Source organism: Pseudoliparis swirei, chromosome 12 (assembly GCF_029220125.1).
Source record: "Pseudoliparis swirei isolate HS2019 ecotype Mariana Trench chromosome 12, NWPU_hadal_v1, whole genome shotgun sequence".
Taxonomy (NCBI): Eukaryota; Metazoa; Chordata; class Actinopteri; order Perciformes; family Liparidae; genus Pseudoliparis; species Pseudoliparis swirei.
Genome location: NC_079399.1, coordinates 15,172,601 through 15,190,300, shown reverse-complemented (window position 1 = coordinate 15,190,300; position 17,700 = coordinate 15,172,601). Strand labels below are relative to the sequence as shown.

Genomic DNA, 17,700 nt, shown 5'->3' with positions numbered 1-17,700 from the left:
AGACTGGGTGTATGTGGTGACATTTTCTCAATGAAGTGGGATCCAAAAACAACGCTGCAGTTACCACTTCAACCCGTAGGTTCTGCCAAACAAATGAAACAGAGATCCTCCAGATATTAACTTTCATTTTGACCAAGTAGATTGGTTTGCCATTAATGCCATTTAGGTGGTCAATCATTCTACATTATGTTACCTAAAACTAACCACAACTTTCAGAATGAGTTTTCTCGTAAAATGTTACTCGGTCCTAAAACCACGAGAGGGCTTTTAGCGACATTAAAATGACTTTTTAAATGATCTACTGCCCTTTGACTAATATGTGTCTCATCATCAAAATCTAACATGAAAAACTGTAGAGTAAGAAAGAAGCTAATCTGGCCTGTTTTACTAAACATTGTGGAGACCAACCAGCACCGCAGAGAAACAGCTATGTACTCCCACACACAATGTTTTGTACTTTTACCGTACCTGTGTGTGTGTGTGTGTGTGTATGCATGTGACTGCATGAGTGCATCGGTGTACTTGTGTGTTCTTTGTTTAGTCAGAAATTGATTCAGTGGAAAAACTATTTTTATTTTATTTTATTCGTCTTTGATTTCCCTTGTCAGAAATAATAATGTCTGCAATAAATCATCCTCGGGCTACAGAGAAGCAGAGAAATTCACACACGCATTATAAAGAGCAACGCTCCCATTCGAGTGAATCCCCTGGTGTGTCTGTGCTGTGTTTGTGTGTTTTTTGCCTGCAGTGTGTGTCATAATAGTTGCGTTTGCCTCTCAGTGCTGAATTTCATGCACCGGCAGCCCTGTCTTTCTGATGCCACTTCAACACAAAAACATGCTGAAGTATTTACAGACTCACAAATAAGGCAGCGAAACACACTCAGTTGCAAAAATACACATACTGTATATGACATATTTTCTTTCTTTTCTCCTCACACAGAACCAACCACAACGTCTGTTAACCTCTAACAGATTGACTTGTCCTCATTGCACTCTGATTGTGTGTTTATATTTGTTTCTCTAGCGTGCGATGATGAGTGCTCGGGTCTGTTGATCAGCGATATGGACCGCCTCTATCGCATAATCACTGATGTCACCCTGACCACACCCCTTCCGCCGCCGTATAAAGTGTTGTACCGCTTCGAGAACATGACCGAGGAACTCAAGGTAAAACATGTCTCCACCTGGCTGGAAACGACATTTTCAAACCAGTTTTAATTGTTGTCCAAAAGAGGAACTCTTTTTTTTGTTTTTGTTTTTTGTTATTGGGATGTGGCTTAACCCCGATCCCTTAAGTCACTGTTGTCGGCTGACAGTAAACAGTTCACAGTGATAACAGTGCCAGGTTTACCCATCCAAGTGTCTTTCAAACTGATTCCTCTATGTCAGAGAGTCGAGGAGCTGCTGAGTTATAACCTGTGACCGATATTAACAGAGTTAAATTCACAAGCTCATTACTCAGAGGAACATTGTTCTTAACATATTCATTATAGTGTGCTTCTTTTCAAGTGTTATCAAAATGTTTGGAATGTTCCCCTCCTTCACAAACCATAATTCGGGGCTATTGAGCATCTGCACCCCACTGTTAAACTATAACTTTACCTCAAATTAGCACCACGTTTCCAATGAATTGTGATAAGGAGTTTTGAGCTGTGGTTGCATTATCATTTCAATTTGTTTCCACTATTGAACTATGTTACTATGAAGCTGAAATACATTGCATTTTATATGTTAGCTATGTTTTCCATGACAGTTTACTTGCCCCCTGCCCTCCTATGCTCGTCCTCTTGGTGTTGGCTCTCCAGCACAGAGCCCGGCAGTTTAAAAGCCGTGGGCCAAAATGTGTCAGACACTCTGTGTAATTCCTTCATCCCTCTGTTTCTCTCCTGCAGCACATGCTGTCACCTCAGAAAGCTCCGGAGAGATTACTGCAACTGGCCGACTCCAACCTTGGATCTCTGGTCGTGGAGATGGACCAGCTCCACAGCAGGGTACAGACACTTATGTTTTTCTTTTGGCTCGACTTCACTTAAGTCCATGTCCCTGCCTGTCTTCCTTTCTCTCTTTGTCTGTCTCGCGCCCTCTTTTGCTGTCTCTAAAATAACAAGATGCGTCAAATAAAGACTGCGGTGGGGAGTCAGATCATCGTCAAGGGCAGCAGGGATGTTCATAGGACAGTAGAGACACACGTCTTGTTCCTTCCACAACAAGCTGGGCATCGGAATAGAGACGATACAAAAAAACTGTCTCACCAGTCGCCTGCTGCATCGACAGAAAAGCAGCGCAGAAATTCATTCAACCGCTTTTCTTTTCAACCATGTTGATGAAGTACGAGTAGGACTGTCAGAGGGCTTTGTGACACATTTGAATACTGAAACCGTAGTTCACCACGAATACTGAGACATTGGAATAGCTGGATGAACCAGCCATGGAGTGTGTGCTGTAGTTGGCCCTCTTACATGTTCACGATACAAACAAAAGAGGAACACCACAAGGTTTTTATTGTGACAATTTATATCATGAATGTGAATTTCAAAATGTTAATGAGTCAGAGGCTATTAGGGATCCATTTAGCCACGGGGCCTGTGCCTGGTAGTAAATGCATGTGTGCTTCAAAGTATTTCAAGAACTTTAATGTTTTTGCATCAAACAAATGTTTTACCTCGTTGCGCAGAATCGATACAAACTTTTAGTTTTGTACTTCCCCAATCTTAAGAGTCACAGTTATGTCTCTGAAACAAGTTAACCTGAATAAAAAAAAAATAATAATCCTGAGCTGAGGGGCTCTACAAGTGCCAAGTGGAGAAAAATAACACTCACATTTACGCTGTCAAGCTCAACCCTTTTAGAGACTGGGGCCTTGAGGTTTGTTGACAGCGATGCTATCATCCACACCCCATCACACACACACTCGCTCACGGACACACACACACACACAAAGGATATGGCACAGCCTTGTCAAATAGCAACAATAATTACCTGCTCTTTCTTTCTGTACGTGTGTGTGAGTATTTTAGGATGTGTTTTCATGTCTGTCTCTCATTCTCCCACTTTGTGTGTGTGTGGGGGGGGGAGTGCACATTTAGACAAGAAAAACAGAGGGTGAAACAGAGTGAACTGCTCTCTCTCGCTCAAGCTGAATAGTATTGATTGTGTGTGTGTGTTTGTGTGTTTTGCCATCATCCTCTGGCATTCTTTTATATATTCCTCTGACTTTTCCCTCCCTTCGTTCAAAAGAAGTCAATATGTTAACTTATTCAACACTTATTATTATTTTATTTGTGCGTGTGTGTGTGTGTGTGCATGTGTATGTATAGTCCACCAAGGTATCTGCTGACGGAGAGCAGGTGGAGGATGATGCTGACAGGATTCATAAACGAGCTGAGGACCTGGAGCAGTTCATCAGGAACACACTGCTGGGAGCTCAAGGTAGCAAAAACAAACACCACCTCTCCTTCATTAACTGACTCCATATCCTGTCAACTGGGATTTATGGATTTATCTGTACTGTCTCACTAGTTTCATCTGTCATTTGAGTACCTTGCATTATACTACACTGTATGTGGTACATTTAGGGTATTATATTTGAAGTGAATGGGATATAGATAAGAATATGTAAAGATGGCAAAAATAGGCTCATGAAGTGCCTAATTAACGGGCAGAAAATTAAACAAAGATTTAGCATCTTCAGAAAGACTTCAAAGTTCAATTGGATGTAACTTCATAGATGCTATGATAAGGAAGTGTCATTCCTATCAGGACTATTGTCACTGTGACCGGGCAAAATCCACAAAAAGCACTATTGAGGCTCCACATCACAATGATGTTTGCACATTTGTCTCTATTTACACATAACGGTCATTATGCTTTTGTGATTTTGCCACATCCCACAAATCAGGGAAGGACATGTACATATTTTTTAGGGGGCACTTTTTGCCCTCACTGACTGAAATCCAGGGGCATTTAAAAAGAAATTGAGGGCATTTTTTGAAACTTGTGAAATAACATTTAACCTTTGTTAAGAAATAATAAATAAACTTATTTAGGTTGACAGTATATGAGCAATTGTCATACAAATTGCAACAATAAGACTATTAGGCACTAGTCTATAGATTCAAAGTGTTTTCTTAGATTTGTTTGAACAAAAAACAAACAGAAACTTATTTCTTTGTTTTTTTATAATTAAAAATTATATTTATAGATTTTTGTATACCTACCTAGTACAGGCAATACAGATAGGACACACACTACAAAGAACAAAAACATAACGCTGTTAAATTATCATAACATAATCATCCTAGTGAAAGATTATATTTCTTAGGGGCAGTTTTGCCCTTTGCCCTTGTGTATTTCTGACGCTGCCACAAATACATACCACAAACACGTCGATCCACAGCTTCAGCTTTTAATGCTGCAGTATGGTCCCACTGGTGGACAATCGGATCTCACCGGCAGCACTTAGTGGTACAGGTGGTTCACTTTGGCAGAGGTGGCTTTATAACTCTTGTATTGCTCTCTCTCTCGCTCTCTCTCTCTATCTGCAAGTGTGAGTAGCAGCTCGTTGTTCACTTCAGCCTCAGTATGCCTTTGTGCTTTTGTCAGTGCAGCTGCAGCCTCTCCGCTCTCAGCCCCTGCATCTCTGGCTGTGTGACCAGCTTGTGATGTGTTTTTTCTCCTGTGACATTGAAGTCTCAGCCCTTGCGTACGCTCCACTGGAAGCAGTATCTCTGAAGTCTAAAGGGGGTCTCAGGGCTTTCTGCTGTGACTCCAGGCCATCAGTGTCTTTCCATGTGGGAACTAATATCCTGTCCGTGGACACGACTTGTGCAAACCTTCTGTTCAAGTCGTCCTTCCACCATGTTCAGCCAGGAGTGCCACCTTGTAGGTCACTCTGACCGGCCTTTCTTTTGCACAACCCCAGCTAGTTCTGCTTCTCTGCCTTCCACATTAGTCTGAAGATAACATGTATTCATCAAATAAGTAATAATAGGGGTTGTGTCGTGAATGGAATTGTCTCTGATAATGTTACATCGCAAACAACCAATCCGTGTTTAAATTGGCTGGACGATGACGGCGTCACATACTGGCCGACATACCTTATGACGCGTTCAGTAGAAATGAGAATTTGGCGAAGGTAAATTGTAACGTTATCATGTTGTTTACATGTAAATTCATACAAATGTAGTGTTTGTGAGAAACGTGAATAGATCCAGATGTTTAAAGGAGATGTTTGAACAACAACATAAGTGGATGCGAGAGATACATTATGAGCTGTTTACGCTCTCTCTAAGTAGATTATAATACATCATCAAGACTACTAATGACACAATTTGTTTTAATCCATAAAAATACAATGTTTCATTTCCATTGTCATTTGAATTGTGTATTTCTATGAAGAAAGAAAAACACTATAAATGACTATCACAACGTGATATGGGATCTCTAAAAGTTATATTTGCTCCTTTTGATCTTTTGTGCTGATCCGATCTGTGACCCGATCCGAACCGTGAGTGTGTCCTCTATATTGACTTTACCTTTCAATGCGTGCTCCTTTCAGACTGTCAAGACTGAAATAACTTTTGAATGTTGTTAAATTCACTTAACCCTGAACCGCTCTAATCGTCCTACTTTTAGCAGGTATAAATCTACTTTTAAGTAACTCTCTCTAATGTTAAAAAACAAACAAATCTGCTTTATGTAAAACTCTGTAGTTCAAATAATTAATTATTTTGTTAACCATTATGAATTTTGTATGGCTTCTGGGAACAAAACAAAGTTACAGCCAACACATTCTGACTGATGAAACTGTCTTCTCCTTGTTGTTGCTCCTAGCTCTCTGGCCTTCTGCCTAATCACTGTGTGTGTGTGTGCGTGTGCTTGTGTGTGTGTGTGTGTGTGTGTGTGTGTGTTTCTGAGGGGGGAGAGAGAGGAAAAGAGTGTGTTGTTGCTCAATAGATGATTGAGAGTAGCAATTAGAGACTTAATTATTGGCTATCACAAACACACACACAAACTCACCACATATACAAACATCAATAAAGATGTGCACACATGTATACAACTGTGCACACACACACACACACACACAATGAGGCAAGAAAATACTGTACTTTCTTATCTGTGTGTGTGCCCGTGTTTACCAGATACCATAATCTGATTCCATCCATTTTTTAAGTGGTTAATTGGCTTTTAAATCCGACTATGTAATTATATAGCTGTTACACAAACACACACACAAACACTCTCAGACTCACAGACATTCATACAGTACAGACACATACACATACAAATGCAGCCTGCCACACATGCAGTACAGCTGTTCATTAGCATGATGGCTTTACTTTGGTCTTGGCTCTAATCATGTTTACATTTCAAATGATAGGTAATGCTGCATTGCCACAACCACAGATGTACACACTGGCACACGCACACACACACACACACACACACACACACACACACACACACACACACAGGCACTTACACACTTCAAAGTTTCAACTTGCCTTAACCATATCATGTTTAGGTTTAAAATGAGAGGAACACACCATCACTTCAGACACACACAAGCAAACATCCTGATGCATACACACAGTTATGCACAACACAACTCTTTACCCTCTGTTCTTGAACACACACACACACACTCCTCCTCATTAAGTTCCAACACTTTATTAAAATGAGCAGTGTTTTTGTGCAGTTTCATCATTGATTTGAGATTTCACTGCTTTTTAATTAGATAAAAGCAGGGAAAACATGAAGTCTGCCAACATATCTGTCTTTGAATGGTGTTAAAACAGTGTGTGTGTGTGTGTGTTTTCATGACTTAGCGTGTGTCTGTGTTTAAATGAGTTATGATCAAAACGTGGGATTTCTTTTTCTCACCGTTTGAGCCATAAAGCTTTTTCCATCAGAGCAGACAGCTCTGATGGATATATATATATATATATATATATATAGTACAGTATATCATATATATATATATATATATATGATTTTAGTTAAACCCACAGAAAATGTGGTTAAATAACGTATTTACAGACTGTGGGCTAAATACACAAGAAGCGTAATTCTCCTTAATAATAATCCACTCCATATTTACAATTAGGTTGGCAAACTCATTAACATATGCAATAATTAAGACCAATGTATATGATGGAACAGTGGCATTAGACTAAGCTTGAGGCCACTAAATGTGGGCTGTTAGGTAAGTGGACAACATTAAAGGGCCTACATTGGACATTGTTCTTTTTACAATTCCAATACAGAATATAGAATGATAACAATAAGGGAGATACAACTAATTATACAAGCAGCATATTAAATCATCAAGGTCATGATGGTTCCTCTTGAAAAGTAATGCGACAATGGAAAAGGTATAACACTAATTTGTTGGTGTGTTTAAAGTCATAAAACAGTAAAAAACTGACCAAAAGAAAATAAAGTGGAGGGGCAGCCCCCATCAGAGAGAAATCACAGACTTTTTCCTTTAAATGTGAGTTCAACTGGTCAACATACTCCTCAAAACTATTTGGGTAAATATAAATAAGTGGGAAATAATGATAGACAATCCCCCCCCCCCCATGTCTATACCATGGTAACGCCTCTGCTTACAGCCGTCTTCATGTGTGACTGTGCGTCCAGACCTCCAGTCCAAGGCTGCCGACTTGAACCAGACACTCTCAAGGAGAGATGGAACTCCAGAAAAAAGCCTGAAGCAGATGAAGGAGGAGATCCAGGCCATGCTAGCCGAGATGAGAAAACGACAGCTGGGAGGAAAGAAGAGCATCGCCGAGGAGGAGATGGAGTATGTACACACACACACACACACACACACACACACACACACACTTAGATCATAGATCATTTATCTTTCTCCCACACACAAGAAAGTGAAAACTTTGCAGAAACAGTGTTTGTCACAGAGTGCACACACTCATTTCTGAGCAGATAAATGTACATTTCCTAACGACGAGATTCAAAATATGCCAAATATACTCATGGTCGAGACAGGAAATACCTGAGCATCTGTGCTATTGAGCACTTTCTTTGCAGTCAATTAGTTATTTGTCTTAGTGTTTCTTTTGTTCAAGTGTTGTTGGTTGATTTGAGCATCGTTGTTTGCATTGAACCAAACTATTATTTCACGTGTTGAGTTGTTTCTGTTTTGTTATTTTTTCACCCACCTGCTTGCTAATTATTCCCCTTGTGTGCCTTCGTTCCTGCTGGGGCACAGTCCCTCTTTTCCAACTTTTCACTTTTCGTTCTGCAGGGTGTTTCCCCCCCGGACTGTTACTGTCACTGAACTTTCACACAGAAATATACAGAAAGAGCAGAAGACAGAAGTGGAATATGCAAAAATGTCACCTGCATACAGAAATCTAAATTCTATTTTTAGCATGCAGAAATAAATATGATTTTTTTCTTTTGAGAACAAACAAGGAATAAAAACACAAACAGACATGGCTCATACACGGTAATAACAATGGTTATAGTCATACAATATACAAAGCAGTTTTTAAATGTTAAAGCGTGTAAATAAAATTTAAAAAATAAATATGCAGTAAACATACTGGACAAAACACACCAGTCCTAACTCTGAAAACATGTCAGTTTATTTCAGTCTCTCCAGTTGTAATGTGACCTTTTTCTAAATCAGCTTCCTATTTTTAGATATTTGGATGTATTTCTCTCGTGCTCCATGCAACCAATAGCATCTGTTAACGTATTTATATTCTGATAATTAGGCAACACAACTTGGATGCCGCAACACGCAGCAATGTTTGCAAAATGGTTATCTGTGAAGGGCCTTTCAGTTCTGTTCATTCTTTGAAGTCTTTATTCACTTATATGTGTTGACACAGAAGACGACAGGATCACACGTCTTCCATTGAGCAGATATTGGATTCTCTGCACATCCCGGAGCCACAACTTTCTGCTGATGTTTTAACAAAGTGTTTCTCACTGTTTTTGCTCTTAATTTCTCTCTCTCAAGGCACTTGATGGGATTGTTAATCTACTCTCTTCATCCCTCCTTTCTTCCCCTCTTTCTGTCTGTCTCTTTCAGCAGTAAATGTTGATGAGGTCGATGAGTTAATTAAATGTACTGTATCGCCGTCGGGGTAGAAACGGAGAGAGGAATACAAAGAGTGTGCAGTGAGAAGGAAAGTCACAGAGGGAGAGGAGAACAACTGACAGACGGGCAGAGAGTTATAGCGGGAGAGAATATAAGAATAAGAATGAGAGAGACGAATGGTAATCGCCGCTTGTCCTTCAGTCTGCAGTTGATTGTTGGACTGAACCCTGAGCAGCAGCCTCACAAGTATATTGGAAATATACTGTATTGTCCAATATTGAAATGTTGTACTAGTCAGTTAGATCATACACTCCTCCCATTTGTTTTATACTTATGTAAATATATTCCGTTTTCCTTGCACTTGTCCCCATAGGGTTCATTAATGTTTCATCCAATCCAGTCATTACTTTGCATGTATCTCCTAAACTGTCCTCTGAGTGGTGTCAACTTAATTAATGCTGAAGGTGAACAATAAGGCTCATTAAGCGACTCTGGCAAACATAGGCTTATTTAATTGTTATAAATACTTCCAAAGTGAGAAGGAATTTCTTGTCAAAGCAAAGTATTAGGAGAAAAATTGCAATGTACAAAAGGCTGCATTAGAAATCATGATGGGTGGGTCGATTTAAGTGTAGCCTGCGGGAAAGTTTAGACAACTTCCACATTCAAATTCACTCATTCACGTGGAAGATTGTTTTCACTGCAATGTTTATATACAGCAGTGGACTCAAGGGGCTGGTTTATGCTAGCAAAGAACTAGATATGACGTGCTATACGACCACGTCAAAGGCCTACGTGTTGGTAGTTAAACAACATATTTACTGTCTAACATTGGGCGAGTTTCTCTCTCTCTGCCAAAGAGATACCCATTTTAATATGTGAACTATTTATTACAATACAACTCTAATCTCTAAATGAACAAGCTCACTCTAAGTAAACTCCTCTTTGAAGTTGCCAACACAACCTGTCGTAAGATGAGGGCAAAATGAAGTGAGGAACAGTGTTTACCTGAGGGGGGAGTCATGCTGCTGTAACCGCAGCATGAGCTCATTGCAGAGCTGCAGCGATAAGCTCGCCGGTGGGGCTCACACACTGGGACTCACAAGCATGCTGGGTAGACATAACTCCACTATGTCTTTTGTCTTTACATTGGAATTAGTCATTCACTATATTTCAGGTGAAAACAGCATACTCTCTCAGTCTGTACTCTCTGAATAGTTGAATAGACAGCTCTGGGTTTCTGTTGCTTTAAACTGAGCGGATATAATGCAAAGTTATGTCTTGAGATGTCTTCATCACACACACACATACACGCTGAAAAGGTCCATGTTGGCAGGGGTTAGGTTTTAGTTCTCTTTCACTGCTCTTTCATTGACATGCCATGCTGCGGTGAGCATTAGCACGTGTTGCTTCAACCGTCCACAAACACATTAGTATTGACGATATTTGCAATTATTTACACTGCCGCAATTTAATCCAATTTTAGCCTGAGGGATCAATAGAAGAAAAAGTGTAATTTCAGTCCAGCATTTCAACATTCGGTCATATGGAGTGGTTATTTTCTTCACACAAGCAGAGGCACAACTCTCCTCTCTGCTTTGTTGCATTCACGTATTCCACCCATCAACTTGTGTAAGCTGTGAACAACACTGAATTAAGTGACCAAAGTATAAATGTCAATATTCTAATCGCTCCCTTGTTTCTTCTTCCAGCCTCGCAGAGGAGTTGTATCAGAAAGTGAAGAGATTATTTGGCGACCCCCATCAGGCCACAGAAGACCTAAAAGCAGAGGTAATTATAACTTCTCACCTTTACTCTTTTGTCTTTGATTTCCCGAAATGAGTGGCATTAACCTTCTGCTTCCCCAGATCAAAGAGAAGCTGTCCGACCATGAGGGGAAGCTGCAGGACGCCCAGGACCTGCTGCACTCCGCCCAGGGAAAGACGAGGCAGGCCGGCTCACTGGCTGAACAAAACCAAGCTAACCTCACAGCCCTGGAGGTACACAGACACAGAGCCACACACTCGCTTTAAATAAGCAAACTCTTTATGAATGCTGTATCACGCCCATGCTCATTACCACTCGTTTGTCAAGCACGTGCAGTCTAATTCACCACTATTCAAAGGATTTCATAATTACATTCTGTCATGTTCGATTTTTACTGTGGCAAGCAAAGGATAAACAGATAAAAGTGTTTTTGTGCGAAAGAATGACACAAACATTAACACACATTGGATTACTTTGAGTGACAGAGTAATCTTAAACTGATTTTTTTGTTAAGAGAGAAACAACAATTGTCACTAGATTTTGAGTGAAGCAAAAAGATAAATTATCAGGTTTTGGACAAAAGACTCTATTTTCATTGTTATATCAATATAATCCATGTGAGCTGACTGACTTAAATCACATTTGTTTTTTAAATGAGTCACAACAATTTGGAAAAACTCCCTTTAAGAATCATAAAAACCATCCAACTATTTAAAAATCTATTCAACTCTCAACTTATTCATTTTTTCCTTTTAAGCTTTTCAGCGTATTCTTTAAGCGATTCATCAGCAAGGAAAGCTCCAGGCAGCACAGATCCCAAACACAGCAAAACAACAAGCATTTATTGGGAAGGTTATCATACATGTCCTAGAGGAAGCACACACACACACACACACGCACACTGCACTCTCTCTCCTTCTCCTTCTTGCTATCTCTCTTTGTGTCTCCCTGACCCTGCAACGTTTTTTCTCTATTAAGAAAAGCTTTATGCACTGAAGAAAGTGCTATATACACTCTATACTCGGGAGTCCATTCCTTTATTTAATCAAGTCATCAATTCTGTGTCCCTCACTTCCTCTAACTGCTTTTATTAAAGCCAATAACTGGAAATTGATTTTCTGCCTTTCTTCTGTCGTGATAAATTGAAGATCTTCAGGTGTTTGATTGTTGGTGGGACAAACAAACCATTTGATGGCATTACTTGGAGCTTTAGGACATTGTAATGTGATTTTTTTTTACCATTGCATGTTCATACGTTGACACATTATTATTATCTTTTGCAGCTATTGACCTTGGTTGTTTTTTTTGCAGAGAAAGCGCTCTGCAGTGAGCGGGGTGAGACAGGAAGCCCAGGAGGTCCTTGGAGAAGGAGAACATCTTCTGGATGAAGCAAACCAGCTTTCTGACAACATCAACAAGGAAATAGAGGTACTAATGTCGACCAATAGGAAACCTGCATAGCCCTTTAACTCTGTAAATCAGTTACCTTTACATAGGAGTAAAGAGAATATCTCTCATTTCTTCCCTCTATTATTTGTAATGGCATCCATGTAATTATTACTACCGCAAATCATTTCAAGGATATTACCCTGGACATGGCAATTTAGCAGCAGTAGCTGCACGGAAAGGGATTTGAATGTGTCCGTCAACCAGGCCTCTGTTTTCTGTCCGTAGGACCTGGAGGAGATGGCCGGAGAGCTCGGTCCGCTACACGACCAGCTGGATGATAAAGTCAGTCACCTCACCGGTGGTTTAGGGGACGGCAGTCTGGCCAATCACGTCCACGACGCAGAGGAACACGCCAAGCAGCTGAACGAATCTGCTGCCATTTTGGATGGGTAAATACATAAACATTATTTCATATTATCTTCACATCGGGGTAAAGCATATGGGGCCGAGACAGGGCTAAAGCTTTTAGACGATTAATCTTGTAGGTTAAAGATGTACAGACAAATACTCTCTAATCATTTGATAGTCATAGAGCCATCCATCAGCTGTAACTCAGGGTTGCCTCTCCACACTCTGGACAGGCAATAATTCACGCTCACATTCACACTGAACCCACGGTGTGCATCTCAGAACGGTGGAAGGAAGACGGAGAACCTGGAGGAAACTCACTGACACAAAGAGAATATGCAAACTCCACACAAGAGAGCGGGCCATCCGTAGGCTGAACCCAGGCCCCTCTTGCTGTGAGGCAACAGCCTTAACAGATTTTCCTCATAACTTCTCATATCTCGAAATTCTTCTGAATGTTACCCCCCCTCCGCAGGATACTTCATGTTTTTTTATACCACAATGGCCCTTATACGCAGTCATAGGTTAGTTTCTTTCTCTTTCATGTCAATGTACCTAATTGATTAGCTTTGGTGCTTTGGACCGTTGATCTTCATGAGCTTCAGCAACATGAATGGGTACAAATAAACATTTTAAATATAATAATGAAATGATGACAATAATTGCAGGGTTATTTTAAGAAGTACAAATCAATTTGACAATTTCTGATTTCAATAACAATACATGATACATTAATGCTGGTAAATGGTGTGTCTCAGTAGTTACTTTCATGTAGGTTTTCATCACTTAAAATCCATTGACAACATATCAAAATGTAAAGAAAGAATTCACAGCCGTTTCTCTCTATTTTTCCTCTCTCTCTTTACAGTATTTTGGCTGAAGCTAAAAATCTCTCCTTCAACGCAACAGCTGCCTTCAAGGCCTATAGTAACATTAAAGCCAACGTCGATGCAGCGGAGAAGGAGGCGAAGGCAGCCAAGCAGAGGGCAAGCGAGGCACTTGCACTGGTAGGTGGCAACACACTCTGAAACGCATGCGCACACCTTCACACAATGTCTGACTTCTATTCAGAAAGCTGATTTCTTCAGGGTTTCATGATATTCCCATTGTTTTCCAATACTCTGTACAATCAAAAGCTGAACAGTATTTGAATATTTGTACTATATGTAATCTACCTCACATTCATGTACTTCATACTTACTGGAAATACCAATGCATGCATTCTCGATATCAAGCCTATGAAAGTGTACTCTCGGCATAAGAGGATGGTGTGTGTGTGTGTCTTGCATGAAGTAACAGTAATGTAAGCTTGGGCTCTCCATTAGTCATGGTTGAGCGATCAAAGCACTTCTCAGTCTCTCTTCCTCCTTTTTCCCCCGCTTGCCCTCATTCATTATCATGACCACACACACACCTGAAATGTCTCTTTTTTTCTTCTTTCCTTTTCCTTCTTTTATTTTGTAATTTTGAAAAGAAAAAAGTTTTTTGCATCCCTTCTTTTTGCCTTGTTCTTGTTTCAAATACTTGTTTTGTTATTTTTTTTGCTTCTGTCTTGGTTCCTCGTTAAAGATTTTCTTTCCCCCCCCTTTATTCTATCATAATTGTATTACTCATTTATTATTATTTTCCTTTGTTCTGCGTGCCAACACGTTACCTTTTTCTTTTTCAACTCAACCCTCATAATTAGCATTTTTCCCCTCTGTCTTTATTTTTAGTTTTACTCCCTTCTGTAAATGGCCGAAGGTGAAAGGGCTAAAAATAATAAAAGGAGGCAAAGCAAAGAGAGAAAGAAAGATAGAAAGAAAGAAGGGGTTGAGGATCATGTAAGTCTCCTGAATGCCTTTCTTAGAATATCTTTTAGCAACGCAAAGTAGCGATGCTTTGATCTTATAGAAAGGTAGGATGCAAATTACTGCCCCATGTTGTGTGCAAAAACGGGCTTTAAATCACGTGTACGATCTAACTTATTCAGGACACTTGTTCTCTCTCTTTCTTTGTGTGTAGGCTTTAGATCCAGAGGTCCCAGTCAAGGAAGCAGCTCAAGTGGCCCATCAGAAGAGCCACAAACTGCTAAACCAAGCTAAACAACTTCAAAATGATGTCAAAGGTGAGTGTGTGTGAGGGATTTGGTGTGTGTACAATATATATATATATTTATATATATATCATGCTTCATACCACGGTCTGGGTGAATATTTATTCTGATTCTCAAGAAAGTCCATTAATAATACCTGATAAAACAGTTACTACAGTTTGAAACTACTTAACTGTTCTACTTTAATGCTGCGGACACCTCAACATTAGATATCCCTGGATAGTCGTATACGTGTAGGACATATTGATAACTCAGCAGACTAATTGCATCAAAACTACTTCAAGAGGTATTTGCATTGCACGTCGTCACTCAGCCGTGAACCCACTGAACTGAAAAACACTTGCAATAAAAAAGGATATCAAAATTAACTGCATATTGTGTTCTCATTGCGTCTCTTTTCTACTAAAATGCACATGCCATAACTTAATTAGAAATGAAATACAGACTGTATTATTTGGTTTGACGTGATCGTGACATTTGAGTCTTCTAGTCTCACATCGCACATCTCAGCTGCTCCATCGCTTTCCATTGCACAAGAACCTTATGGGATGGTCGTGCGTGTTCCAGCTATTAGCAAACCCTTAGTAGTTATCAGGGAAACTGAGTTATGGCTTATACATCTATTTTTTGGGTTGGAAAAGGCAAATTGGTCTTAATTGTATTTTCATTTGCAGGTGACCGTGGCGTAAGCAGGATATTCCCTTTAGAGGTGTCCATAATCAGGAGTGAATGAACTCCTCGGGGGCTACCCTCCGACGAGCAGCAGACTCCCCACATTCATTCCTGATAATGGACACCTTGTCGAACATCGTCCCCTGCGTAGACTACATAGATTACAGTTCTCTCTTATTCATCGTGTACACAAGTCTTAAACAGTTGAACTGCTATTAATGTCACTCTTCATGTTCCTCCGTGATTTACTGTTGGTTACTCTTCCCATTAGAGAACTGAGCGATGTGTTTTTATTAGTAGGCAGCCGTGGCTTCAAATCAAACCCTCATCATCTTTGTGTGTGTGTGTGTGTGTGTGTGTGTGTGTGTGTGTGTGCCTGCGTGTGTAGAGAATGCAGATGATGTAGCGGGGCTGAAGGGCAGAGTTAAAGCAGCGAGAGACAAAACCAAAGACCTGCTGAAAGCTGTCAACGGAACCATGGCAACGCTCAACGCGATCCCCAATGGTATGACTGCACAAACACACAGTGTGTGTGTGTGTGTGTGTGTGTGTGTGTGCGTAGGAGTGAGATACAGAGAGAATGGATCAATATTGCTGTGCCGACAGAGGTCAGTTGCTCTGGTAAACTCAACTTGACACATGTCTGTATTCAGAGAAATACGCTGCAGTGATAGTGAGGTTGTTGAGCCACAGTGATGCACACGGCTGCTTTGAGATCAACATGCAGAAAAGCGGTACATCCAGCTGCTACAGTGTGTAAAATGGGATGACCCAGAGGTTAACACAGCTTATTTAATTCCAATTCAAATCCATGTGAGTGAGTGAACACAATACCATTACACGTCACGGTCAGATTGCAGAAACTAAATGGTCATCAGTCAAATTTTCACAGAGTCCACCAGACCTTGTAACAAATGTCAATAATGATTATCAGCTGACGGGATGGGTGTTACAATCATAAACACCATGATCCTCTAACACACAGAAGAAGTTTGGTATTCATAGCTGTACATCTATATGAAGAGTTGCTCTCGAAGCCAACAAAGACAACATGTTGTTTTAGGAGTCAGAGGATAGTCTGAGCTACGGTGTGAAACAAATGATAGGACATTACAAAATTGTCTCATGTGCGTAGAGTAAATAATATATAACAAAATATATCCCACCCGGACATCCTAATATCATAAACTAAAAACCAAAGTGATCTGAATAATATACTATTTTGACAGTTAATATACAAACAAATAATGGACTTTACTATTGTATATGAAGAGGAAATTATACATGTTCTGTGTCAACTAACTGTGACTTTGAAAACTTGTTTTTTAAATATGTGATTCTCTCACTGACAACAAACATGTATTTTAAACATTTCCATTGTGAGTAGCTCTTCTATTTCCACATTAAGGCACATTTTTGAGATTAGATAAATGTTACATTTAACTAATCATGTAGTGTGGACCTGTGACAAAACGTCTGTGCCTGTGTGTGTGTGTGTGTGTGTGTGTGTGTGTGTGTGTGTGTGTGTGTGTGTGTGTGTGTGTGTGTGTGTGTGTGTGTGTGTGTGTGTGTGTGTGTGTGTGTGTGTGAATGTGTGCAACGCCAGTTCAAAATGGTTCATAATTATAGTGATTGAATTGCTTCGTTTGAGCCACTTCATCCCTCCAAATATCTTCTGTTGGTCGTCTTCCCCTCCCATTGTAAACCAGACAAAACAACAGAAAACAGTATCCATAAGTTCTCGTCTTAATATGAAATGAAACGATATAATCAACTCAGGTCACACTGAAAAAATCCCCCATAAGTAGAATAAAATAAATTGCTTCCATCATATTCATATTTTGACTGGACATCATGTAAAGTGGCCGAGCTCAGTGAAGCTATGCCACTGATGCGTGTCACCTGTAAAGTGTGTTTCTGTTACATTCTGGACAGACACAGCAGCTCAGCTCGCAGCCACGAAGGCCGTAGCGGCAGATGCTAACGCCACGGCCATAGACGTCCTGGAGCGCCTTGGGGATTTGAACCTGCAACTCTACGGCCTACAGAGGAACCACACTGAGCTGGAGGACACGGTCAATGCAGCCAATCAGATGATCCAGGACCCAGAGAAAAACAGTAAAGTTCTTCACTATTGGCTCGTTCCATAATAACATGATAACAAGTAAAAGCATCTGGACAATCTTGTGTTTTGAATATTCCAGTTAACATGTTGTGGGCGAGTTCAGCATCGATAAAGACTTTAGTTTCTATCGTCAAGTAAAATGGATAAAGTTACTAAGAACTATAAC

At 40.1% G+C, this 17,700-nt stretch overlaps 1 protein-coding gene across 5 annotated transcripts in view; it reads left to right on the top strand.

The window, feature by feature from the left end:
• The window catches only part of lama2 (laminin, alpha 2), a 170,330-nt gene that overhangs the window by 121,365 nt on the left and 31,265 nt on the right, over nucleotides 1-17,700 (top strand). For all 5 annotated transcript variants that reach the window (XM_056427389.1, XM_056427388.1, XM_056427387.1 and 2 more), the window contains 12 exons: nucleotides 1,027-1,169; nucleotides 1,895-1,993; nucleotides 3,320-3,431; nucleotides 7,647-7,809; nucleotides 10,791-10,869; nucleotides 10,947-11,078; nucleotides 12,157-12,273; nucleotides 12,520-12,683; nucleotides 13,511-13,649; nucleotides 14,647-14,749; nucleotides 15,798-15,914; nucleotides 17,345-17,527. In XM_056427389.1, the coding sequence (XP_056283364.1) occupies nucleotides 1,027-1,169; nucleotides 1,895-1,993; nucleotides 3,320-3,431; nucleotides 7,647-7,809; nucleotides 10,791-10,869; nucleotides 10,947-11,078; nucleotides 12,157-12,273; nucleotides 12,520-12,683; nucleotides 13,511-13,649; nucleotides 14,647-14,749; nucleotides 15,798-15,914; nucleotides 17,345-17,527 (1,551 nt within the window). The remainder of the gene's footprint in view (nucleotides 1-1,026; nucleotides 1,170-1,894; nucleotides 1,994-3,319; nucleotides 3,432-7,646; nucleotides 7,810-10,790; nucleotides 10,870-10,946; nucleotides 11,079-12,156; nucleotides 12,274-12,519; nucleotides 12,684-13,510; nucleotides 13,650-14,646; nucleotides 14,750-15,797; nucleotides 15,915-17,344; nucleotides 17,528-17,700) is intronic.